Source organism: Pristiophorus japonicus, chromosome 8, assembly GCF_044704955.1.
Source record: "Pristiophorus japonicus isolate sPriJap1 chromosome 8, sPriJap1.hap1, whole genome shotgun sequence".
Lineage (NCBI taxonomy): Eukaryota > Metazoa > Chordata > Chondrichthyes > Pristiophoridae > Pristiophorus > Pristiophorus japonicus.
Window position 1 is genome coordinate 96,321,388 of NC_091984.1, and position 26,483 is coordinate 96,347,870.

At 45.2% G+C, this 26,483-nt stretch overlaps 1 protein-coding gene across 2 annotated transcripts in view; it reads left to right on the forward strand.

Annotated features, from left to right (window-relative positions):
• The window catches only part of nmnat2 (nicotinamide nucleotide adenylyltransferase 2), a 425,329-nt gene that overhangs the window by 278,431 nt on the left and 120,415 nt on the right, over positions 1-26,483 (forward strand). The window contains exons 1-2 of one of the 2 annotated variants that reach the window (XM_070887135.1): positions 20,112-20,220; positions 20,352-20,430. In XM_070887135.1, the coding sequence (XP_070743236.1) occupies positions 20,147-20,220; positions 20,352-20,430 (153 nt within the window). In that variant the 5' untranslated portion in view covers positions 20,112-20,146. Of the gene's footprint in view, positions 1-20,111; positions 20,221-20,351; positions 20,431-26,483 lie in introns of those variants that run through there. The other variant, XM_070887134.1, reaches the window with a different exon arrangement.

Sequence of the window (26,483 nt, forward strand, 5' to 3'; positions counted from 1 at the left end):
ATCATCCCTATTTCTGCCTTACTGGTACTTTTGGTCATTCACTGCCCAAGGCCAGGCCTATCTGGCCATGCAGGTGGTACTCAGGAGTATCATGGCAACAAGATGGAATCTGTCTGAAATCTGCCCAGTGTGAAACATGGCCATACAAGGCAGGAGGGTACATGGTTCAATCTCTCATCTGTACAGAGTAAGCTGATCTCAGACAGGGCTGCTGTTAGAAGGCTACAGTTGGTCTCGGTAATATGGGTGTGCGTAAAGATGGTGGGTATAGAATTGAGTTTTGCTGTGACATCCTCATAGTTAAATATCTGCTATCTATACCTCCTCCCGCAACACCTCCATTGCCTCTGTATTCATATCCATTCTTGGATGAGCTGCAATTTCCTCCAGCTAAACATTAAGAAGACCAAAGCCATCATCTTCGACCTCCACCACAAATTTCATATGCTTGTCAGTGATTCCATCTCCTTGTCGGGCCACTGGATCAGGCTGAACTAGACCTTTTGCAACCTTGGTGCTCTGTTCGACCCCAGGCTGAGCTTCCAACCCTAAGACCTCTCCATCACAAGACCACCTATTTTCACCTCTAACATCGCCCACCACCATCCCTAATTTAACCCATCTGCTGCTGACACAATCATCTGTGCCTTTAACTTCCAGACGCCACGATTCCAATACACTCCTAGCCAACCTCCCCTCTGTAACCTTCAGCTCCTCCAAACATTCACTGCCTGCATCCTATCTAGCACCAAGTCCTGCTCACCCGTTAATGACATACATTGGCTCCTGGTCCCCCAAAGACATGAATTTATACCTATCGTTCTCCCCGCTGATTTGATAGAAGTTAATCTCCTTCCATGCTGTACAAAAGAGCAGCTGAATCATTCTCTCAGCCTTCATTGCCACCACTCCACCTGTCACAGTGACATTGTGTGAGCATCATCTATTCCTGCATTACACTTGTTATTTCCATGACGCTATGTTCTTCTCTCGATTTTATTTGGAATAAAATGTTTTTTTTTCCCCACAAATGCCCTGGTCTATGCTGGCAAACATCATCATCATCATAGGCAGTCCCTCGAATTCGAGGAAGACTTGATTCCACTCTAAAAGTGGGTTCTTAGGTGACTGAACAGTCCAATACGGGAATTACAGTCTCTGTCACTGGTGGGACAGACAGTTGTTGAAGGAACAGGTTTGGACAGGTTTGCCGCACGCTCTTTCCGCTACCTGCGCTTGGTTTCTGCATGCTGTCGGAGACGAGACTCGAGGTGCTTAGCGCCCTCCCGGATGCTCTTCCTCCACGTAGGGCGGTCTTGGGCCAGGGATTCCCAGGTGCCGGTGGGAATATTGCACTTTATCAAGGAGGCTTTGAGGGTGTCCTTGAAACGTTTCCTCTGCCCACTGGGGCTCGCGTGCCATTATGGAGTTCCGAGTAGAGCGTTTGCTTTGGGAGTCTTGTGTCGGGTAGGCGGATGATGTGACGCATCCCACAGAGCTGGTCAAGTGTGGTCTGTGCTTCGATGCTGGGGATGTTGATTGAGAATACTGACATTAGTGCATCTATCCTCCCAGTAGATTTGCAGGATCTTGCAGAGGCAGCGTTGGTATTTCTCCAGTGCATTGAGCTGTCTGCTATATATGGTCCACATCTCTGAGCCATATAGGAGGGCGGGTATCACTATAGCCCTGTAGACCATAAGCTTAGTGGCAGATTTGAGGTCCTGGTCTTCGAACATTCTCTTCCTCAGGCGACCGAAGGCTGCACTGGCGCACTGGAGGTGGTGTTGAACCTCGTCGTCAATGTCTGCCCTTGCTGATAGTAGGCTCCTGGGGTATGGAAAGTAGTCCACGTTGTCCAAGGCCACGCCGTGGATTTTGATGACTGGGGTGGGCAGTGCTGTGTGGCGGGGTCAGGTTGGTGGAGGACCTTTGTCTTACGGATGTTTAGTATAAGACCCATGCGTTCATACACCTCGGTGAAGGTACTGACGATGGCTCGGAGTTCAGGCTCTGAATGTGTGCAGATGCAAGCGTCGTCCGCATACTGTAGTTCAATTACAGAGAATGGGACAACCTTCGATCTAGCCTGGAGGCGACAAAAGTTGAACAGGTTCTCATTGGTTATGTAGTTTAGTTCCACTCCAGCAGGGAGCTTGTTGAGCGTGAGATAGAGCATTGCAGTGAGGAAGATCAAGAAGAATGTTGGCACGATGACACAGCCCTGCTTGACCCTGGTCCGGACGTGGCTTGGGTCTGTGGTGGATGCGTTGGTCAGGATCATGACTTGCATGTCATCGTGGAGCAGGTGGAGGATGGTACCAAACTTCTTCATAGTCCCTCATGGTTGACAGTATCAAAGGCCTTTGTGAGGTCAAAGAAGACTATGTACAAGGGTTGATGCTATTCCCTGCATTTCTCTTGTAGTTGTCGTGCGGTAAAGATCATGACCGTTGTACCCCATAGTGGACGGAATCTGCATTCTGACTCTGGGAGGAGCTCCTCAACCACAGTGAGAAAACGGTTGAGGAGGATTCTAGTAATGACTTTCCCTGTGGCTGATAACAGGGAGTTTCCTCTGTAGTTGCCGCAGTCGGAATTGTCCCCTTTTTTGAAGATGGTTACGATTATGACATCTCTGAGATCTCCCGGCATGCTCTCCTCCTTCCAGATAAGGGAGATGAGGTTATGCATTTGTGCCAATAGTGCTTCTCCGCCATACTTTAGTGCCTCAACGGGGATTCCATCTGCTCCTGATGCCTTGTTGTTCTAGAGCTGACGGATGGCCTTTTCTACCTCGTGCAGGGCTGGGGTTTTGCTGAGATGATGGCGGGTAGTATGCTGCAGGATTGAGTTGAGAACACTCATGTCAAAGGCAGAGTCTCGATTGAGGAGATCTTTGAAGTGCTCCTAATGAGTGCCTGCCCGTTCTTGGCCAGCAATGGGGTGGGGTCTTGGGTGTTTGGGCCGTAGGTGGATTTAACTGAAGGTGAAGAATCCTCGCACGTCATGGCTGTCGGCCAACTGCTGAATATCCTGTGCTTTCTCCACCCACCATCTATTCTTTAGGTCACGGGTTTTTTTGTTGGACCTCGGCCTTCAGCCGTCTGTAAAGCTGCTTTGCTGCTCTCAAATTGGGTTGCTTATTTAAGTTCAGAAGTGCCCTGCGCTTGCAGTTTATTAGCTCCTGGATCTCCTGGTCATTTTTGTGAAACCAGTCCTGGTTTTTACTGGTTGCGTGATGAAGCGTCTCTTCGTAGGCGCTGGTTATGGTGGTCTAGGGGGACAGACCAAGCGCTGTGGGCACTCTGCGTCTCAGGGTCATCGAGGGACTCCAGGTTGGCAGTGAGGCGCTGGCTGTATAGGGCTCTCTTAACTGGGTCTTTGAGTGCCTCGGTGTTGATTTTTCTGCGCCATTGCTTCTGGTGCCATTGCCGCTTTGGGGCTATATTAATGTTGATGACGGAACGGATTAGGCGTGGTCCATCCAGCAGTCATCGGCTCCTGTCATGGCGCAGATGATGCACACGTCCTTGCGATTCCTCACTCAGACGATGATATAGTCGAGCAGGTGCCAGTTCTTGGAGCGAGTGTTGTCACGATGCCTTGTACTTGTCACTCTGGCGGAACAAGGTGTTGGTGATGACAAGCTCATGTTCTAAGCATTTGGTCAGGAGCAGGGTACCGCTGGAGTTGGTTTTCCCTACCCTCTCTCTACCGATCATGCCTCCCCAGAGGTCTGTGTCCTTACCGACTCTGGCGTTGAAGTCGCCAAGGAGAATCAGTTTCTCGTCCGTAGGGACTCAGGACAGGGATTGTTTGAGGCCGGAGTAGAATTCCTCTTTGGCCTCATCTGTTGCGTCGAGTGCTGGGGCGTACGCACTGATAGCTGTGGCGCACTGGTTCCGGGATAGGGTGAACCGGAGTGTCATGAGTCATTCGCTAATCCCATAGGGATTATCTTTGAGACGGCTGACCAGCTCGTTCTTGATGGCGAAGCTAACTCCAAAGATAAAGAAGTGGTCGGTTCTTTTCTGGGTTTAGGTTTATTAGTCTCCTCCCTCTGATTTGTTGTTTTCCAAATGCTGCTGCTGATGATGATGTGAATTGAGCTCAAATCCACTGATTCTGAATGCTGATGGCTTGGAATTGAAAATAGGTTGGCATGTAATTTCCAGCCAGTACAGATTTTGTATAATTAATCAATTTCTGTATTGGCCTCTCTATTGCAGCTCGTTAGTTGAGCATTTAAGAAAGACTGTTCTCCACTGCCCACTAAAATGGGAACCCTTGAGAGAACAATTTGACTATTGAGACTAGAAGCAAATTGTTCAACTGTAGGAGCTGCAAGACAACCAAAATACTCTGCACCTCAGGTCTTTGTAGTTGCTTGCTGTTTCCGCTTTCCTCTGCAGAATGTACCTTGGCTGAAACTTTGATCTTTATTGTTCAAAATAGGTTTGAGATAGCCTGTTTCTGGTCTTTTAAACTGGAACATGTTTTTGAATGAAGTGGATGTAGGTATCCAAATTGGAAGTGCTCCATTCCATGAGCAAACAAAATACCCCATGCACCCCCAAACACACATATAATCCCACTAAAGTCCTCAAACACATATATAATCCTGCTATTACCCAAAAACACATACATAATCCCACTAAAACCCCCAAACACATACATAATCCTGCTAAAACCCCCAAAACATCTACATAATCCCGCTAAAACCCCCAAAACACATACATAACACAGGTAAAACCCCAAAACACATAAATAATCCCGCTAAAGCCCCCAAAACACATACATAACACAGGTAAAACCCCAAAACACATACAAAAACCGCCTATCACCCAAAAACACATACAAAACACTACTAAAACCCCAAAACACATACATAATTTAGGACCAAGATGAGGAGAAACTTCTTCACCCAGACAGTGGTGAACCTGTGGAATTCTCTACCACAGAAAGTTGTTGAGGCCAATTCACTAAATATATTCAAAAAGGAATTAGATGTAGTCCTTACTACTAGGGGGATCAAGGGGTATGGCGAGAAAGCAGGAATGGGGTACTGAAGTTGCATGTTCAGCCATGAACTCATTGAATGGCGGTGCAGGCTCGAAGGGCTAAATGACCTACTCCTGCACCTATTTTCTATGTTTCTATATAACACGACTAAAACCCAAAAACACATACATAACACAGGTAAAACACCAAAACACAGACACAACACCACTAAAATCCCAAAACACCCATACACCCCAAAATACGTACAAAACATATCCCTACCACCCAAAAGAAAAGACTGGAAAACAAAAGATTGACCCTTCTGATGAGGTTTTCTTCTTCCTTGAACGGAGAATAAATCTCAATGTCCTTTTTCAAGTGTCAGCCGTGGCTCAGTGGGAAGCACTTTCACTTCTGAGTCAGAAGATTGTGGGTAATAGTCCCACTCCAGAGACTTGAGCACAAAAGTCTAGGCTGACACTCCAGTGCAGTACTGAGGGAGTGCTGCATTGTTGGAGGTGCCATCTTTCAAATGAAACATTAAACCAATCTGCTCTCTCAGGTGGATATTAAAGATCCCATGGCACTATTTCGAAGAAGAGCAGGGGAGTTATCCCCAGTGTCCTGGACAATACTAAACCCGCGAGAAACATTACTAAAACAGATTATCAGGTCATTATCACATTGCTGTTTGTGAGAGCTTGCTGTGTGCAAATTGACTGCTGCATTTCCTACATTACAACAGTGACTACACTCCAAAAGTACTTCATTGGCTGTCAAGTGCTTTTGGAATCCTGAGGTTGTGAAAGGCTCTATATAAATGCATGTCTTTCTTTTTCTTTTGTCCTTTGACACAACACTTGGAGATATTTGGCTCAGAGCATAAGCTGACCCAAGGGCAGTTGCATCTTGATTGGCTTTTAGGAAACCTCTGTTGGTAAATTGAGAAAGCAAGAAATCATCAGCCACATATGCTTCATGGAGATTGGTGTAACAATTTTTTTCGAGATGCCATCTACCTAATTGCCTCCCGTTAGCGTCCCATTTTTCGCCCGACGCAGCACCGCTACCGACTCCTGCGAAATGCCGCGGGCGTTTAGCGGCAGCAGTAACCGGTAATGCCCCGCTCCTACCAGTAGTGCCCCGCTCTGCTGCACTGGCGATGACAACATCATCACCGTGCACAGCGACCCGTTTTCGCCCCGGAACGAAAATTCAGTAACACCCTGTGAAGCTGCACCGGGGCAATGCCTGCGACATCTTCAGGGCCTGGGTACCGGGCTGTAGGCCGCTTGTGGGGCGATATTAAAGGGGAGGCAGGGAATGTAAAAAAAATGGCCAGCTTACCGGTTGCGGCCTCCTTCCTCCTCGATCGTGGGATCCACGCTGCGATCTTGCAGCCCGGCACTCCGCTTGTCTGTCAGGCTGCTGCCACGACATCCCGCACCCTGGTAGTCCAGGGATGGCCCCGTTTCTCGCCCCCAGAGTCGGCAGCTTGGCCTTTAAGGAAGGGGAAGGCCCTGTCTACACTGCAGCGCTATGCATCCCACCACATGGTTCTGCGACCTTTGCAAAATCTTTCCGCCCCGCTACAGCTCCACAGAGCAAGTGGAGCATGACAATTTGCACTCCACCTGCTCTCGGGGGCAGTAAGCCGAATATAGGTCACGGGGCGGGACTTCCGCGCCTGGCGTAGGAACTCCCGCCTCGTGGTTGTTACCGCCACAAACGGCACGGCACGCAATCTCGGCCTCTTAAAAGTTCTTAAACATGTTGATCTTTATTGAAATGGGAAAATTTGACATGCCACAAAATTAAAATTAGTTTTTCAGGACCATAACATTGTTTAGCAGTCAATATGCTGTTTAAACCCCAGTTACACTTAATCCAAAAGCTCTAACTTTTAATGGGGTATTTAACAGTGATATTACTGTGGAACATCCTGAAGTTGCGCTCAGTTTCAAAGGTGTAATAACAGTGAACGTTGCTTGTTTGCTGTTATTACCCATCGCAAAAGCCGTTTTATTTATGTAACTACAACCATCACCTGCCACATGTCAGACAGCACACTTTAGTGTATCACCATAAACAGCGCTATGGGATTTTTGCTAGTATCCTTTTTTTAAATTGTATCTCTCATGTCATCATGTCTCTTGCATTTGAATTCACTCAAATATCATTTTTTTTTTAAAGTGAAATAAATTACAACTGAACTGCCAGGGAATCTATCAATGAATGAGTAACAGCATAAAAAAGTTAACAGACAAAGCTGAGCAACAACAGTTAGGCTCTAATTAGTCTTAGGATGTGCTTATTTACAATATTTCTCCATAGGGAGCAGTTCATCACATTTATCTTTGGCCCTGTTCGACCATGTGGCCTCAAAGCGATCGGCCAGATAAATACAACTTTACCCTAGCAACAGCCGGCTTTCCTCAAAGCAGCCTCTTTATGACCATCAGGAAAAGACCATCAAGACATAAGTAGAAATACAGCTCCGTAGCATCCGGTTTTTCAGCTTTACAGGTGCTGTTTTGTGTCCAAAATGCATCCACATCGCACGCACAAACGTCTGGTGCAGGCAGTGCCAGACGCCATCTTGGTAAAGGTCAAAGAATAGGCGTCCTTTACCCACGTCTGAAGCAGGCGTTAGACCATTCATATATGCAAATAAGGCACCTGATGTCTGCTTCTGCTCCCTCTTGCAACTTTGGTTTGCGCCTGAGGCAGCCAGCGCCAGTGCTGATTGGCTCGGGGAAAGCCAACGCTAAACAGCACAGAATTTTTTTAAAAGTTAGTACTTATCATAAACACTATTGCTCTCGGTCCTGAAATCTCTGACCTCAGTTCCGAATCCGACCTCCACTGTTCCCTACCGCCCCCCGCCCTCCCCCTGCACCCCCACCGCCCCTCAACCCCGGCAACAAGCACTCCCAACCACCCATCAATACTTCAGACCACCACGATCGGCTTCCCCGATCCCCGACAGCTCTCTGATCGCACTCTGAGGCCCAGCCCTTCCTCCTCCAGACCACCGCGATGCAACCCAATCACTTATCTGAAAATTGGTGCACCAGCCTGTGTAAACACCTCCCACTGCGCCATCTACCTGATAATGAGGTCTGAGGCCCAAAATCCGGGGCTCCTCTGACCTCCCCATTTGAGTACGGGCTGTTAGCACTCTGCGCCCAAAAATGGACCCTGCCGAATTTCTAGGCCAATCTTTCCTTCCTTATATAATAATGCATTGTGTGTTGAAGCATATCCTTCAACTTGCCAGGAGCAATATCATGTAAAATTCACTGGTGAGAGAATAACTTTGAAGCTTGTGTCCTGTCAAAGCAGCTGGTATAGGCTGAATCCTAACCATTAAATATTTCTTGAGTTCGGCAGTTTTTGCTCCATTTCCATTTAAAACAAAAGACTGGGCACAAATGCCTGCAGCTGAGCTGTCTGATGAATATTGGATCAGTATTCTACTGGGATTGATTCTTTGTGAATAGATAATAAGCTGCAGCCCCTGCTGTCTACTGTTTTTTTTAAATAAATAATATTCTTTTGTGAATGCATGCTGATTTTTTTACATTATGATGAGCTGTCTGCAGAAATAGTACTCAAGGATACTGATTTTATCATCTGTTTGGCTCCATCAGCTCTATTGTGTCTGAATATGAGCCTTTTGGGGGGCAATTTTTAACCTATTCATAGAGTCATAGAAATTTACAGCACGGAAAGAAGCCATTTCAGCCCATCGTGTCCACGCTGGCCAACAAAGAGCTATCCAGTCTAATCCCACTTTCCAGCTCTTGATCCATTGCCCTGTAGGTTACGGCACTTTAAGTGCACATCCAAGTATTTTTTAAATGTGGTGATGGTTTCTGCCTCTACCACCCTTTCAGGCAGTGAGTTCCAGACCCCATCACCTTTTGGGTGAAGAAATTTCCCCTCATATCTCCTCTAACCCCCTCCCCAATTACTTTAAATCTATGTCCTCTGGTTGTTGACCCCTCTGCCAAGAGAAACAGGTCCTTCCTATCCACTCTATCCAGGCTCCTCATAATTTTATACATCTCAATCAGGTCTCCCCTCAGCCTCCTCTGTTCCAAAGAAAACAGACCCAGCATCTTCAATCTTTCCTCATAGCCAAAATTTTCCAGTCCAGGCAACATTCTTGTAAATCTCCTCTGCACCCTTTCCAGTGCAATGATATCTTTCCTGTAATGTGGTGACCAGAACTGCACACAGTATTCCAGCTGCAGCCTAACCAGTGTTTTATACAGTTCAAGCATAATGTCCTTGCTCTTGTATTCCATGCCTCGACTAATAAAGGCAAGTATTCTATATGACTTCTTAACCACCTTATCTACCTGGCCTGCTTCCTTCAGGGATCTGTGGACCTGCACTCCAAGATACCTTTGTTCATCTACACTTCTCAGTATCCTATCATTTAATTTTATTCCCTTGCCTCATTAGACCACCCCAAATGCATTACCTCACACTTATCCAGATTGAATTCCATTTGCCACTGTTCTGCCCACCTGACCAGTACATTGATATCTTTCTGCAGTCCGCAGCTTTCTTCTTTAGTGCATCTGCAAACTCCTTAATCATACCCTCAACATTCAAGTCCAAATCATTGACATATACCACAAAAAGCAAGGGACCCAGCACTGAGCCCTACAGAACCCCACTGGATACAGCCTTCCAGTCACAAAAACACCCATCAACCCTTACCCTTTGCTTCCTGCCTTTGAGCCAATTCTGTAATAGTGTATTTCCTTTTTTTGCTGTTTATCTGAAGAAAGCCAAGATAATCTTTAAGTTAAACAATACAAATAATAGAATGCAGATAGCTACTGAGAATAAGGAGGCCTTTGGCGATTGTCTAATTCTGTGCAAAATCATTTATGTTGAATGGGTTTCTGCTTGGAAATTGAGCCTTCAGCATCTGTACTTACTAATCATCGAAGAACAATAATCTACTCTGTTGTTTTGCCCATGTTTAAATGAAGCAGGAAATACAAGGTCTAATATTAGCCGTAAAAAATTCTCCATTCGCAGGAAAGTCCACGATTCAGTCCCCAGTCTTCTGGGTTAGTTGATCTCAGCTGGGGTGACTGTGAGGTGCTATAATTGGACTCGATGCCTCAGGTTAGGGAGCAAGAAGTCAGTCAGAGTTCCTGCTCCTAATCAGGTAACCCATTGAAGTGTGTGTGTAAACACCAAGCTCTATTGTGATGCCCCACACAGTCAAATAATGTTCTGACACTCCTTGTCAAGTCTCACAAATGAATAATGGTCAAGTGAGCAAGATACCAGTATGAATGTACCCTGACAAGAAATCTTCTTCATCTTCTCCTTTTCCTTCTCCTTCTCCTCCTTCTCCTCCTCCTCCTCTTCCTCTTCCTCGTCCTCTCCTTCTTCCCCTTCTTCCCCTTCGTCCCCTTCTTTCTTCTTCCCCTCAGAATTGAGGATGACTTGCTTCCATGCTAAAAATGAGTTCTAAGATGACAATGAGTCCTATGCGGGATCGACAGTCTCTGTCACAGGTGGGGCAGACAGTGGTTGGAGGAACAGGAGGGTGGGGTGCTTGAGATGCCATGCGCTCCTTCCGCTGTTTACATTTGGTTTCAGCTTGCTCCCGGCGTACAGGCTCGAGGTGTTCAGCGCCTTCCCAGATATTTTTCCTCTATTTTGTGCAGTCTTGGGCCAGGGATTCCCAAATGTCGGTGGGGATGTTGCATTTTTCAAGGAGGCTTGAGGGTGTCCTTGGAGTGTTTTCTCTGCCCACCTGGGGCTCGCTTGCCGTGTTGGAGCTCTGAATAGAGTGCTTGCTTTGGGAGTCTCGTATCGGGCATGCGGACGACATGACCCGCCCAATGGAGCTGATCGACCGTGGTCAGTGCTTCGATGCTGGAGATGTTGTCCTGAGCAAGATCACTGATGTTGATGCACTTGTCCTGCCAATGGACTTGCAGGATCTTGTGGAGGCAGTGTTGGTGGTACTTCTCCAATGCTTTGAGGTGCCTGCTGTATGTTGTCCATGTCTCTGAGGCTTATCATTATAGGCAGTCCCTCGGAATCGAGGAATACTTGCTTCCACTCTAAAAATGAGTCCTTAGGTGGTTGAACAGTCCAATAGGAGAACCACAGTCTCTGTCACAGGTGGGACAGATAGTCGTCGAGGGAAAGAGTGGGTGGGACTGGTTTGCCGCATGCTCTTTCCGCTGCCTGCGCTTGATTTCTGCATGCTCTCGGTGATGAGACTCGAGGTACTCAGCATCCTCCCGGATGCTTAGGGCGGTCTTTGGCCAGGGACTCCCAGGTGTCAGTGGGGATGTTGCACTTTATCAGGGAGGCTTTGAAGGTGTCCTTGTAACGTTTCCTCTATCCCACCTTTGGCTTGTTTGCAATGAAGGAGTTCCGAGTAGAATACTTGCTTTGGGAGTCTCGTGTCTGGCATATGTGAGACATATGGGAGGGCGGGTATCACCACATCTGCAGACCATGAACTTGGTGCCGGGTTTGAGGTCCTGGTCTTCAAACACTCTCTTCCTCAGGTGACCGAAGGCTGCACTGGCACACTGAAGGCGGTGTTGGATTTCATCATTGACGTCAGCCCTTGTTGGCAGTAGGCTCCTGAGGTATGGAAAATGGTCCATGTTGTCCAAGGCCTTGTCGTGGATTTTGATAACTGGGGAGCAGTGCTGTGTGGCGGGGTCAGGTTGATAGAGCACCTTTGTCTTACGTAAGGCCCATGCTCTCGTACACTTCGGTGTAGGTGTTGACGATGGCTTGGAGTTCGGCCTCTGGGTGTGTGCAGACACAGGCGTCATCTGCATACTGTAATTCAATGACAGAGGATGGAATGACCTTGGATCTGGCCTGGAGGCAGCGGAGGTTGAACAGTTTCCCGTTTGTTCTGTAGCTTAACTCCACTCCAGCGGGGAGCTTGCTGAGGGTAACTGAGCTTACTGATAGGAATCAATACCTGCATAAGTGGAGGGGAAGGGAAACATTTTGCAGAGAAATTTGGCCAGCGAAACAACTCCTACTTTCCTGTTCTGAATTTGTATAATTGGAGAGTATAGCAGATTCCCAATTTTCAATTTGGTCCCAATTAGACTTTGGTTCAGAGCACTGGCCAGAATTTCCACCTCTACCCACATCTCTATTATAATAGTATACACACCAAAAAGGAGAGAAAAAATGACGAGGGTTCACTATTAAAATATAGATGTGATATATCATGCCCTGAATTTGCGGTCCCGCGGGGAAATGCATCCAATCCACAAATAAAATGCCCGCTTACCCAGTGGTCCGAGAGGTATGGAGACCTGCGGTCCTGGGCCTCTCTGGGTACCCACGGGTAGAGGCCTATGTATCCCAGGGGTATATGAGGTTCAGAAATGCCCCTGGGAACATGTGGGCCAGCCCAACCAATAAAAGAAGGGGATCCCCATTCATGCTTATGGAGATTCCGTATGTACCAAAATCCCCTAAGTATGAATGGGAATACCCCCAAAAACACAGCTACACATCAAATAAATGTTTTTAAAGTTACATATTTAGCATTAATTATAATGGCATTTAATTAAATATTTAAAACAAAAATGTAATTAAAATCATTTTTTTTTACATGTTTTAACGGGGCCACAAATAAACTTACCTTCTTGCACAGGGTTTTTACTGTATAAATGATTGAAAACATTTTTTATGTTTATGTTTTTTAAAACTCTTACCAGATGTAAGAATTCCCCGGATATTCGGCTGGGCAAATAGCCCAACTCTCTGCCCATGGATGCCCTTTTCCCGGGGATGCATTGGATCTGTCAAGAAAATTCTTGAAAGATTGCAAGTTGCAGAATTTTGCGCATGTGCTTTACATGCAAAAACCTGGAACTTGCGTGACCCCTACAGGAGTGTACGCACCCGTGGGGGGCACAAATTCCGGCCCATTGTGTTATTTCTTCTCCGTCTTTTGTGTTCATGTTTCTGGAATCACTGGCAGTTCCACAGGCATATCTGGTTTTGGTTTGATATTTCACATATTGATCTGCAGTTTTCGGTCGAGGTGACAGAGTCAGGCGGGCACAAAGAAGAAGTGTGGAGAGAGGCCACATCATATGAAATGGAGCAAGAGCTGCTTGCTGAGGGAATGCAGCATGAGATTACACATAAACTGACAGTCAATTGGAGAAACACGAAAAAATCTGGTGGAAGAAAATATCGCAGCCTGTGATGTTTCCAAGTGTTAGCTTGGCCAGTTAGTCGTGCTATCATCTCTAAGACACAAGGTTCAAGTCCCACTACAGGCTTGAGCATGTCATCTAGACTAACACTTCAGTTCAATACTGAGGGAGTGCAACATCGACAGGGGTGCCATCTTTTAGATGAAATGTTAAATCGAATCTCCATCTACGTAATCAGGTATATGTACAAGATCCCATGGCATGTTTCACAGAAGAGCAGGGAATTCTCCTGGTATCCTGGCCAACATTGATCCCTTAACCAACACCACCAAAACAGATTGCAATGTGTGGGACCTTAGGATGCTTAAACTAGCTGCACAATCTGTCCACAAAACAATAACGACCATACTTCAAAAAGTAATCCCTTGTTTGTGAAGTGCTTTGGGATATCCTGAGGATATGAAAGGCATTATGTAAATGCACGTCTTTCAGTCTAACTTTGAAAATGATAGTGTGCTTTAATTTCTCCTAAACCAGTCATTGTCCTGTTGCCAGTTAAGGCTGTTTCAAGATGTTCCCATTCATGTATTTACCTTTCAAAACAATGAATGGGTTTCATTTCTTCCCAGCTTTTTTTTAGTGCACTGGTTAACATGTCCACATTCATTTCCATACTGTCCTATTTATTTAGCAGTGGCTAACCTGTTTATTTTAAACTTGTAAATTCAACCTGTTAAGCAGTGTTCAAAAGTGCACATGGAGAACATTGAATCATGGAAAGTATAAGTTGGAGCAAACAACAAGGTGAATTAATGATCACATTCTGAAAATTATGTTAGTGGCTACTTATTATTCTGAAATTGTAAAGTTAGTGAGAAGCGAATGGTGCTAGTGAGTGCTGTGAAGGTAGCAAAGAAGAAGTGAGTCTGTGTTTGGAAGAAGCAGTGGTTGTGGCCTGTGCTGGGTGGTGAAGGATGTGATGCGGGGGAGGGAATTGTTGAGAGTGGGGGGAAGGGAGAAAGGACTGTTGTCATGTGGTGTTTAGACAGCTGAAGCTCATGCTACACTTATGAGGTCAATGAAACACTTCCTCTCCTGGATCCAAGTCCTGGAGGTGATGCTTTTGGAGCTGACAACCTCAGCACTGTCTCTCCATGTCTGGTGGACTTGGTTTTTTTGGGATCCACTGGCTGGAAAGAGAACATTCCTCCTGGCCCTGACCACTTCCAGGAGGTCTCGGAGAACCTGGTGCTTTGCCTGCGACTCATGCTGGCTCAGTTTCTTGATCCACCACTCCATCAGCAAAATCTTGCAGAACAAAATGCAACCTTGTTTTAAGTGGTACATCTGGCTGATCCTCTGGAAATTGCACTCCGGAAGTGGGTGGGTTTCTCAGCAGGACAGCAGATCGGGTGGGAAATCCGACAGTGAGATTATAATGAGGCCCGATAGCTAAGAACATAAGAACATAAGGAATAGGAGCAGGAGTAGGCCATTCGGCCCCTCGAGCTTGCTCCGCCATTCAATAAGATCATGGCTGATCTGATCATGGACTCAGGCCCACTTCCCCGCCTGCTCCCCATAACCCCTTATTTCCTTATCACTCAAAAATCTGTCTATCTCCACCTTTAATATATTCAATGACCCAGCCTCCACAGCTCTCTGGGACAGAGAATTCCACAGATTTACAATCCTCTGAGAGAAGAAATTCCTCCTCATTTCAGTTAAATGGGCAGCCCCTTATTCTGACACTATGGCCCCGAGTTTTGGTTTCCCCTGTGAGTGGAAATATCCTCTCTGCATCCACCTTTCGATAAGATCACCTCTCATTCTTCTGAACTCCAATGAGTATAGGCCCAACCTACTCAACCTATCTTCATAAGTCAACCCCCTCATCTCTGGAATCAACCTAATGAACCTGCTCTGAACAGCCTCCAATTCAAATATATCCTTCCTTAAATATGGAGACCAAAACTGTATGCAGTACTCTAGGTGTGGCCTCACCAATACCCTGTACAGTTGTAGCAGGACTTCTCTGCTTTTATACTCTATCCCCCTTGCAATAAAGGCCAACATTCCATTTGCCTTCCTGATTACTTGCTGTACCTGCATACTAACTTTTTGTGTTTCATGCACAAGGACCCCCAGGTCCCTCTGTACTGCAACACTTTGCAATTTTTCTCCATTTAAATTATAATTTTGTTTCTATTTTTTCTGCCAAAGTGGATAACCTCACATTTTCCCACATTATACTCCACCTGCCAAATTTTTGCCCACTCACTTAGTCTGTCTATCTCTTTGCAGATTTTTTGTGTCCTCCTCACAATTTGCTTTCCCACCCATTTTTGTATCATCAGCAAATTTGGCTACATTACACTCGGTCCCTTCATCCAAGTCATTAATATAGATTAATATAAATTCCCTTGGCCTGTTTTTGGCTAAAGCGGGTGAGTTTGAACGGAAACCGAAACCCACCCACCAAAACTAGCCGGCAGTTAAAATCAGAGCCTTTACATACGATATACAACACAAAAAACAGGCCATTTGGCCCAACCAGTCCAGGCCGGATTTTGCATATTAGTAGATGATGAAGAAAATCTTGTAAATTAAACTACAGTTTAACTTGCTCCAGTTTGGCAGCTTGAGATAAAGGTTGAGCATCCGAAATCCGGAGTTCTGAAATTCGGAATGTTGCGGAATCTGGACACCGGGCCGGATCCATGGCGGGGTTGTCCGGAAACCGGAAAATGTTCCGAAATCCGGACTCCCCCGCCTTGGCCGCCCGACCTCCAGCCATCTCAACCCGACCTGCCTCGGCCCGACCTCCCCCAGCCTCGGCCTGAACTCCCCCACCCACTTTCCTCGGCCGCCCGACCCTCCTCCCCTTCCCTCCCCTGCCCGGCCTCCCCTCCCCTCTCCTGCCCACCCCACACCACCCCCCCCCCCATCTACCTCAGCATAGGCAAAGACGTTCCAAAATCGGAAATACCCGGAATCCGAAACGGCCTTGGTCCTGAGGTTTCCGGATTTCGGACGTCACACCTGTATTCTTTAATTGTTGCTTTTTATTTCAGTTGTTTTTGCAGACTATATAACATTTTAACATCAAATGGACTTGACTATAACAACTTTAAATAATTAATTATATTCTTATCAACATTCTCCCTTGCCTTCCTCTCCTGAAGGCAATGGCTTGTTTCTAGGTTTATGGTTCAATCGTCCAAATGGCTATTATTGTGAGTTTTGACCGTGAGCAATTTAACTATGGGGAGGCCCAATCTCAGCGGGGCCCGACCCAGTCTTCATCTGATATCTACAGGAGCTGGGGACATATCTGATTTTCTCTCCTTTCTAGAACAGGCCACTGATCAATCCTTCAATTGAGATAAACGCAGCATAGATTATGGATCGAATCTGTGACCGTGCTGGTCTGTGTGGCTCAGCCACTCACAGGATAAACTAGTTGAGTCATCAGGGACACCAACTTTTGAGTAGAGGTCAAACCTGCATAAAGCTTCACTCGCTATTTCTCCACTTGTGGTAAGTGGCCATTTTAGTGCATTTAGAGAGGAGCAACAATTGGTGCATTCAGTTCTATTTGATAAATAATAACATTAGCATCTGGTTGCAAAACATCTTTTCTTTGTTCATTACCCAATCCTTTGTTCAGTTGAAACTTTTCAATTTCCAATTGTTATTAATTGTTACTAATTGTACTTTGTAGCCTTCATTTATGCTCTTTCCTCTACAGATGGAATTATGCAAATTTATCTGAACAAACCTCTTTCTGAGAATCTTTGTGCCTGATGCTTTCTTTTTCCCTGTTTATGAGAATATTTTTCGATTATATTCTCATCATGTAATAGAATGTTGGCCCTTTGTAAGTGCAAGTTACATTGGAGTTTTAATGTGAGTTGTGAAAATAATGTCTACACAGGATTTCATGATTGGGATAAATAAAATTCAGTGCAGAAATGTTCAAAATACAAATATATGTTTTCCCAAATTTAAAATAATTAGCAGAGTGTGAAGAAGCATTACCTAGTATTGGAGCACAGCATTCTCAACTGGGAAATGCAAGTCCAAATCAAAGGCTCTCAAAGGTCGCCTGAGAAAGAGAGTGTTCGAAGACCAGGACCTCAAATCTGGCACCAAGCTTATGGCCTACAGGGCTGTAGTGATAACCGCCCTCCTGTATGGCTCAGAGACTTGGACCATATACAGTAGACACCTCAAGCGCTGGAGAAATACCACCAGCACTGCCTCCGCAAGATCCTGCAAATCCACTGGGAGGATAGATGCACCAATGTCAATGTTCTCGATCAGACCAACATCCCCAGCATTGAAGCACTGACCACACTCGACCAGCTCCGTTGGGCGGGTTACATCATCCGCACACCTGACACAAGACTCCCAAAGCAAGCGCTCTATTCGAAACTCCTACATGGCAAGTGAGCCGCAGGTGGGCAGAGGAAAAGTTTCAAGGACACCCTCAAAGCCTCCCTGATAAAATGCAACATCCCCACCGGCACCTGGGAGTCCCTGGCCCAAGACCGCCCTAAGTGGAGGAAGAGCATCTGGGAGGGCGCTGAGCACCTCGAGTCTCGTCGCCGAGAGCATGCAGAAATCAAGCGCAGACAGCGGAAGGAGCGTGCGGCAAACCAGACTCCCCACCCACCCTTTCCTCCAACGACTGTCCCACCTGTGACAGAGACTGTAATTCCCGTATTGGGCTGTACAGTCATCTGAGAAATCACATTTAGAGTAGAAGCAACTCTTTCTCGATTCCAAGGGACTGCCTATGATGATGTTGATGATGACTAGAATTTCCATGTGGGGTGCTTCTAGAAGGCGTGTTTTCTAGTTATTTGCCAGAGTTGTCTATGGAAAACAAGATAACACTTTCTCATTCCTTCCTGCATCCTTCAAGGAACCAGAGCTATTGTATCTATGCCGGTATTTTACTAGACTGATCTAAAACTAATCTCATTGCCTTGCTTTTTGTTACCATAGTTCGGTATCTCCCACTGCTTCAAATATCTTTTTGATTTCCCCATAAAAGATGCAGAGGTCTCTGCCTCAAACACTCATTGTGGCAAAATATTCCATGCTCCAGCAACCCTCTGTGTAAAGAAACGTCTCACTTCAATCTCAGTGACAGTTTTAAATTGATTACCCTTTGTTACTGACTCCCAAACCAAAGGAACTCGTTGTTCCCTATTCACCTCGTCAAATTTCTTCACAATTTTAAAAACCTTCCTCAAATGGACGTGCTTATTTGTACTGCCAAAATGGCCACCATGCTCCACCCTTTGTTCTATGATCGGTCCCCTTGGAGGATAAGCCACACCCTGAAGTTTCACTGGAATGTGTAACTGGAACCGCCCATCCCAAAGTCTCAGACTTTGCAAATTATAACTTGATCCACTTTGACTTCCTGAAGTGACAGAGGACAGAGCTCCCCAGAAGACAGCAAGGGCCAGGCAAAGTGCCTTACCCCAGTCCAAGTACATGCCTCCCCCAAACAAAGTGCCTTACCCCAGTCCAAGTACATGCCTCCCCCAACCAAAGTGCCTTACCACAGCGCATGCATCCTTCCCCCCCTCCCACCCCACCATAGATGGGGCAGACATTGCATATGGATTGTTCAGGTTTATTGGGTATGAAGTGAATAGTGACAGTGTTGTGACTTCTGGATATCATCCACTTCAACGATGTCCCTTGTAGAGGGTTCAAAGAACGTGATCAGTCTTCCCCCCACCCATGTCTCTCTCTCTCCCCCAGTCTCTCTCTCTCCCCGTCTCTCTCTCTCTCACCCCCAAACTCTCTCTCGCCCCCAAGCTCTCTCTCTCGCTCCCAGCGTCTCTCCGTCCCCCCAGCCTCTCTCTCCCGCCAGCCTCTCTATCTTTCTCTCCCCCAGTCTCTCTCTCTTCCCCCACCCCCCGCAATCTTTCTCTCTCTCCCCGTCTCTCCTCCCAGCCTCTCTCTGTCCCCCAGCCTCTCTCCCCCAGTCTCTCTCTCTCCCCCAGTCTCTCTCTCTCCCCCAGTCTCTCTCTCTTCCCAGTCTCTCTCTCCCCCTGCCTCTCTCTCTCCCCCCAGCCTCTCTCTCTGCCCCAAAGCCTCTCTCTCTCCCCAAAGCCTCTCTCTCTCCCCCAGCCTCCCTCTCTCCCCCAGCCTCCCTCTCTGCCCCCAGTCTCTCTCTCTCCCCCCAGTCTCTCTCTCTTGCCCCAAGCAGTGGGTGGAGCTTGACAGGGGCAGGGCTTGTCGCATGTCTGTCAAAAAAGTGCAGTACAAACAGTTACATCGTTCTTAAATCTCCTCATAGCCTTCTCTGCTCCAGTGGAAATAGTCCTCTCAAGTTCCTACTCGTAATAATTGTTTCCCATCCCTGGTATCATCCTGCTGTATCTATGCTGTACACACTCTATGGCCTGAATGTTATTTCTAAATTGGTGTTCCTAAAACCGCACACAATCCTTTAACTGTGGTCTAAACAATGTTTTGTAGGACTTCATAATTACTATCCTCTTGTACTCTATCTCCCTATTTATAAAATCCAGAATTCTATTGGTCTTTTCCAAGCCTTATCTACCTGTATTCTTACTTTCAGGGAATTATGCTTTTTAACCCTGAGGCCTTTCTGACCAGCCACACTCTTGTATCTTTCCATTAAGTGAATACTCCCATTCCTTGTTTTTCCTCCCTCACACTTATCCACATTAAATTGCATCTGCCACCAGGCTGCCCATTACACTAATCTATTTATGTCTTCCTGACCTTTCTTACAGTCCTGCTCACTGTTCACCCAATGTCCTACTTAAATATCATCAGCAAATGTCAAGATTGAATTCCCTATACCCGTCCAAATTGTTTATATATAGCAACATTAACTGCAGGAGAAAGACAGGAAGATGTCACCCTTGTATGTTAGTTTAAGCTGTAGCATTGGGATGGACCTTCCCACTCTGTTGGTGTTCACTTCAATATATGGATTTGATGTTATTTCTTCACCCTCAGGAAATGAGTAGGAAAGAAAAAAACATATTTAGTGATGAGATTCTAGCAGTTGTAAAGAAATGTTATATCTCCCACAGGCAGAATTTATTATAAATAGTTATTATGTAACCACTAAAGCAATTTATAATGTATTCACAGAGTGGATCCATGGGAGTGTTATCAGGATACTTGGCAAACCACCTGCAGTGTGCTGGAGCACCACCGGGACCTAATGAAGGTAAGGAGACGGCAAGATCCAGCTAGCGAAGATTAATTAGAAGTAAATGAGGCTGCTGATAGCTTCCTGGTGTTGAGATTCACAAGGGAGTCTGTGGTCTGGATAATTGCCACCATGGCTGAAAAAGACGCAAAAATGCAGAGGAAAGGGAGGAGAAGGAAATGTTGGGGAAAATGAATATATTTCTCATTTAACGTAACGGCTGATAAAATTAATAATGGTGGAAAATTGTAATATGAAAGAAAAGGGAAGTAAGTATTAGAAATGCACAGCAAATTCAAAAAGTGGAAATAGCTATAAAAGTGTGGTAGTGGAGTGAGTTGATTGTCAGCACACTTCATGTGGAACTGGTTGTACAGTGTGGTGGGCAGCAGGTGGGCCCAATTCACCTTCTTACATTGCCAGTTGGATTCAGAGCACTGGGGTCAACACCCGTACAATAGTACATGCTGTTACTGAGAAATCATAATTAGGGCTTTAAACGTTTGATGGTGAGCCTACTACCTGATGCCAGAGTCTGGTGTAGTGGAAAGGAACAGATGTGATGGAAATGGAGATTCATCCTGTTTCTCATCATGAAATTTCTACATTATAGACTTTCATTAAGCTACAATGAGGCCAGGGCTCTTTCAGTTTGAAAATGGAAGCCATGGCTATTGTTTCTATTAACCTCTCTCCAGTTCTTTTACTTTGAAAGCCTATAGGCAAAAGTAAATGTGCACCTGGGGGTCGGACATATTCATGACCGATTCAAACTGATTTCTGTTAACTACTTTCTGGAAGGTCTTTGGTGGGGAGACACGAGACAAGTTACCAGAGACCCAGTCTGGACTATAGGCACTAGCTTCAAAGATCGTATGCTTCTATTTATTTTAATCTTCTTGCTGACAGATCCCTGTCAGGATTAAATTGGTTTGATTAATCCCTGAGGCAATGTATATGAGGTTGTCTATGTGAAAGCAGGCCAGAATGAATCATCTGTTAAGCGAGCAGATGAAAGGGGAGGGAGTGGTTGTTCATACTTTATCTACCTGGAAGATATAATTGTTTAAAACTTGTTTAGCTACCTGCTTCTTCAAAGATACTTGCTTAATATCACATTTTGGGGTAGTTTTACTCTAGATATATTCTCTGGCGCAGTGTCATCAGCCATTCCTGTAAGCACACCTCGTGTTCCCTATGATCTGGAGTTTACCTTTCTCTGCCCAATATCGAGGTAAACGATAGCAAAACCCAGGGATCACAGCAGAGAACCCTTACTTTGTTTCCCAGGTACAAGAATATATCATGTGTCTCCATGATTCTCCTTTCTTTAACTGACTGAATATTATATTCTATCAGAGCGAGATTCGGGCTGCAAATGAGCAGATGGTTTATTTAAGAACAGGTAAATGACAATGTAAAACATTGAATCATAAAGTTCATTATTCTCCATGATGCATAAAATAATAAATATACAACTCATTTTCTCTCTATACATGGACTTTAAAACAGAAGCTTGCTTCTTATGCTGTCAAATGTGCCACAGGTTGGAAACAGACCTGGCTTCTGTGCTGGCTGACATGAACTTTAACACAGAACTTTTCTGCTGGATGAAAAGCAGGCCGTCCATCTGAAAACTGACTATTTACTGCCAAAGCATTAGCCCGGATATATCATTCAACATCCACTGAAGATATACACAAACAAGGGGTTATATTTCCTGTTACATATGTATACTTGCATTTACTCTGTACAGCCACCAGAGGGCTCATCCCATAATCCCTTGGGAGCACAGGTATTTAAGGAGGCCTCACAGGTTGGAGAGGCACTCTGGAGACCTGCAATAAAAGACCAAGGTCACACTTTACTTTGAGCTCACAGTGTTCAGTCTGACTCTTTCTCCATTCACTACATTTCCCTTATCAATATAACATTTACAGCCAATCTTTGACAATGCCGCACAGTGCTTGCAATGCAGTGTTAAAGTTGCAACCATTGAGTGCAGTTAGCACATTACACTTCCTACCTGGAATCTGTCAATTTTGCAAACTAAAAATCCAAACTAGAACTTCCCTGAGTGGATTACTGAGCACCACACCATAAGATACAGTTAGGGCCAGCCTTGGCTCAATGGCAGCACTCTCACCTGAGTCAGAAGGTTGTGTGTTCAAGCCCCACTCCAGAGACCTGAGCACATATTCTAGGCTGGCACTTCAGTGCAGTGCTGAAAGAATGCTGCATTGTTGGAGATGCCGTCTTTTGGATGAACCAAGGACCCATCTACTCTCTCATATGGATGCTAAAAGATCCCATGGTACTATTTGAAGAAGAGCAGGGAGCTTTCCCGGTGACCTGGCCAACATTTTTCCCTCAATCAACACCATCAAAAGCAGATTACCTGATCAGTTATCTCAATGCTCCTTTTGCAACCTTGCTGTGCGTGTTTACCTAAATTACAACAGTTTCCACACACCAAAAGTGTTTCATTGACTGTGAAATGCATTGAAACATACTGAGATTATGAAATGCAAATTATTGTGCAAATGATTTCATTTTTTTTACTCACTGAGCCATCAGGCGCCATCCTTATTTGGAAAAGTTTAATTAGATATTCCTAAGTTTGAAACAATAATGTTCCTTTATTCAGATTGCTGGCAAAATATGTGCACGTCTGCATCATTATGAGCTTCGAAAAAAATCTAAGTATAATGAATACTAAATGGCCACTGTGTTGATGAGAAGTGTTTGACAAGTCTTTCTTTATCTGAGGAACAAGAGACGGGTGCAAGGAGCTGTGCAATGACATCACATGCAAATATAGATTGGGCTAACCAAACTGGTAACAATATGTGGAGCAGGAGTTCCTGCAGTGTATAAGGGATGGTTTTCGAGACCAATACGTCGAGGAACCAACTAGAGAGCAGGCCATCCTAGACTGGGTCTTGTGTAACAAGAGAGGATTAATTAGCAATCTGGTCGTGCGGGGCCCCTTGAGGAAGAGTGACCATAATATGGTAGAATTCTTCATTAAGATGGAGAGTGACACAGTTAATTCAGAGACTAGGGTCCTGAACTTAAAGAAAGGAAACTTTGATGGTATAAGATGTGAATTGGCTAGGATAGACTGGAGAATGATACTTAAAGGGTTGATGGTGGATAGGCAATGGCAGACATTTAAATATCACATGGATGAACTACAACAATTGTACATCCCTGTGTGGGGTAATAATAAAACGGGGAAGGTGGCTCAACCGTGGCTAACAAGGGAAATTAGGGAAAGTGTTAAATCCAAGGAAGAGGCATATAAATAGGCCAGAAAAAGCAGCAAACCTGAGGACTACGAAAAATTTAGAATTCAGCAGAGGAGGACTAAGGGTTTAATTAGGAGGGGGAAAATAGAGTATGAGAGTAAGCTTGCAGGGAACATAAAAACTGACTGCAAAAGCTTCTATAGATATGTGAAGAGAAAAAGATTAGTGAAGACTAATGTAGGTCTCTTGCAGTCAGAATCAAGGGAATTCATAATGGGGAACAAGGAAATGGCAGACCAATTGAACAAATACTTTGGTTCTGTCTTCACTAAGAAAGACACGAATAACCTCTCGAAAATACTTGGGGACCGAGGATCTAGCAAGAAGGGGGAACTGAGGGAAATCCTTATAAGTCAGGAAATGGTGTTAGGGAAATTGAAGGGACTGAAGGCCGATAAATCCCAGAGTTTAAGGAAGTGGCCCAAGAAATAGTGGATGCATTGGTAGTCATTTTCCAACATTTTATAGACTCTGGATCAGTTCCTATGGACTGGAGGGTAGCTAATGTAACCCCACTTTTTAAAAAAGGAGGGAGAGAGAAAACGGGTAATTATAGACCAGTTAGCCTGACATCGGTAGTGAGGAAAATGTTGGAATCAATTATTAAAGATGTAATAGCAGCGCATTTGGTAAGCAGTGACAGGATCGGTCCAAGTCAGCATAGATTTATGAAAGGGAAATCATGCTTGACAAATCTTCTAGAGTTTTTTGAGGATGTAACTAGTATAGTGGATAAGAGAGAACCAGTGGATGTGGTGTATTTAGACTTTCAAAAGGCTTTTGACAAGGTCCCACACAAGAGATTAGTGTGCAAAATTAAGGCACATGGTATTGGGGGTAATGTAATGATGTGGATAGAGAACTGGTTGGCAGACAGGAAGCAAAGAGTAGGAATTAACGGGTCCTTTTCAGAATGGCAGGCAGTGACTAGCGGTGTACCGCCGGGTTCAGTGCTGGGCCCCCAGCTATTTACAATATACATTCATGATTTAGACGGGAATTGAATGTAATATCTCCCAAGTTTGCAGATGACACTAAGCTGGGTGGCAGTGCGAGCTGCGAGGAGGATGCTAGGAGGCTGCAGGGGGACTTGGACAGGTTAGGTGAATGGGCAAATGCATGGCAATGCAGTATAATGTGGATAAGTGTGAGGTTATCCACTTTGATTGCAAAAACAGGAAGGCAGATTATTATCTGAATGGTGACAGATTAGTAAAAGGAGAGGTGCACCGAGACCTGGGTGTCATGGTACATCAGTCATTGAAGGTAGGCATGCAGGTACAGCAGGCAGTAAAGAAAGCAAATGGCATGCTGGCCTTCATAGCAAGAGGATTTGAGTAGGGAGCAGGAAGGTCTTACTGCCGTTGTACAGGGCCTTGAATATTGTGTACAGTTTTGTTCTCCTAATCTGAGAAAGGACATTTTTGCTATTGAGGGAGTGCAGCGAAGGTTCACCAGACTGATTCCTGGGATGGCAGGACTGACATATGAAGAAAGACTGGATCGGCTAAACTTATATTCACTAGAATTTAGAAGAATGAGAGGGGATCTCATAGAAACATATAAAATTCTGATGGGATTGGTTAGATGCAGGAAGAATGTTCCCGATGTTCCCGGGGAAATCCAGAACCAGGGGTCATAGTCTAAGGATAAGGGGTAAGCCATTTAGGACCGAGATGAGGAGAAACTTCTTCACTCAGAGAATTGTGAACCTGTGGAATTCTCTACCACAGAAAGTTGTTGGGGCCAGTTCGTTAGATATATTCAAAAGGGAGTTAGATGTGGCCCTTACGGCTAAAGGGATCAAGAGGTATGGAGAGAAAGCAGGAATGGGGTACTGAAGTTGCAATGATCAGCCATGATCATATTGAATGGTGGTGCAGGCTCGAAGGGCCGAATGGCCTACTCCTGCACCTACTTTCTATGTTTCTATGTTTCTATGTTTGACGAGATTTATCAAAATGTTTGTTTGTTCGTAAATGTGAAAATCTTTGTCAAACACAAAGATAAATCCCCCTTAATGTAGCCAGCCTCATCAGTAATGAGGATGTCACACTTCTCATTACTGTAACCCCAAGAGCGCAACACAGTGAGTAACAACACTTCCAGGCAATTAGAAATGCCAGAATCAAAAGCGCATGCCAGAGCCAACATGCTGCTGGAGAATAATCTGATTGCACATTTTCATGTTTCTCACTTCATGTAACATGAGAAAGGCCATTCCATCCATCTGAATTTTGGCAGTTATGATCCCACGAGTGCCAGCAACACTCCATCCAGCACCATACTGCAATAGCTAGCCTTTATGTGCAAGTATAGAGCGAGCAGGTTCAGATGGCCCCTTTAACTTGCTGTGATGCCCTGTGGCTGTCACTGTAATATAAAAAGGGCAGTCCTGTTGCTTCCAGAGGCCCACCTAACGCCTACTGGTTTGCCCCATATATTAAATAAAATCATGAACAAAAAGCACAAACTTGCAGATGTTGCAAATATTGTATATGTATATACCCTGTACACTTAATGTTCAGTTACATAAGACCTTTGAATGTATCTTCACACTGTATACAATATGCCTGTACCACCAGAGGGTGCAACTGGTGGAGACCTAGAGGTCACCTGCACATTGTCGGTAACCAAGTATAAAAGGGAGCTCACCTTACTGTACCTTCATTCAGGAGCTGCACTAAAAAGGACTAAGGTCACAACAACTCAAGTGCAATACCCTACCTCGTGGAGTCATTACTAGAGTGCTTAAGGACA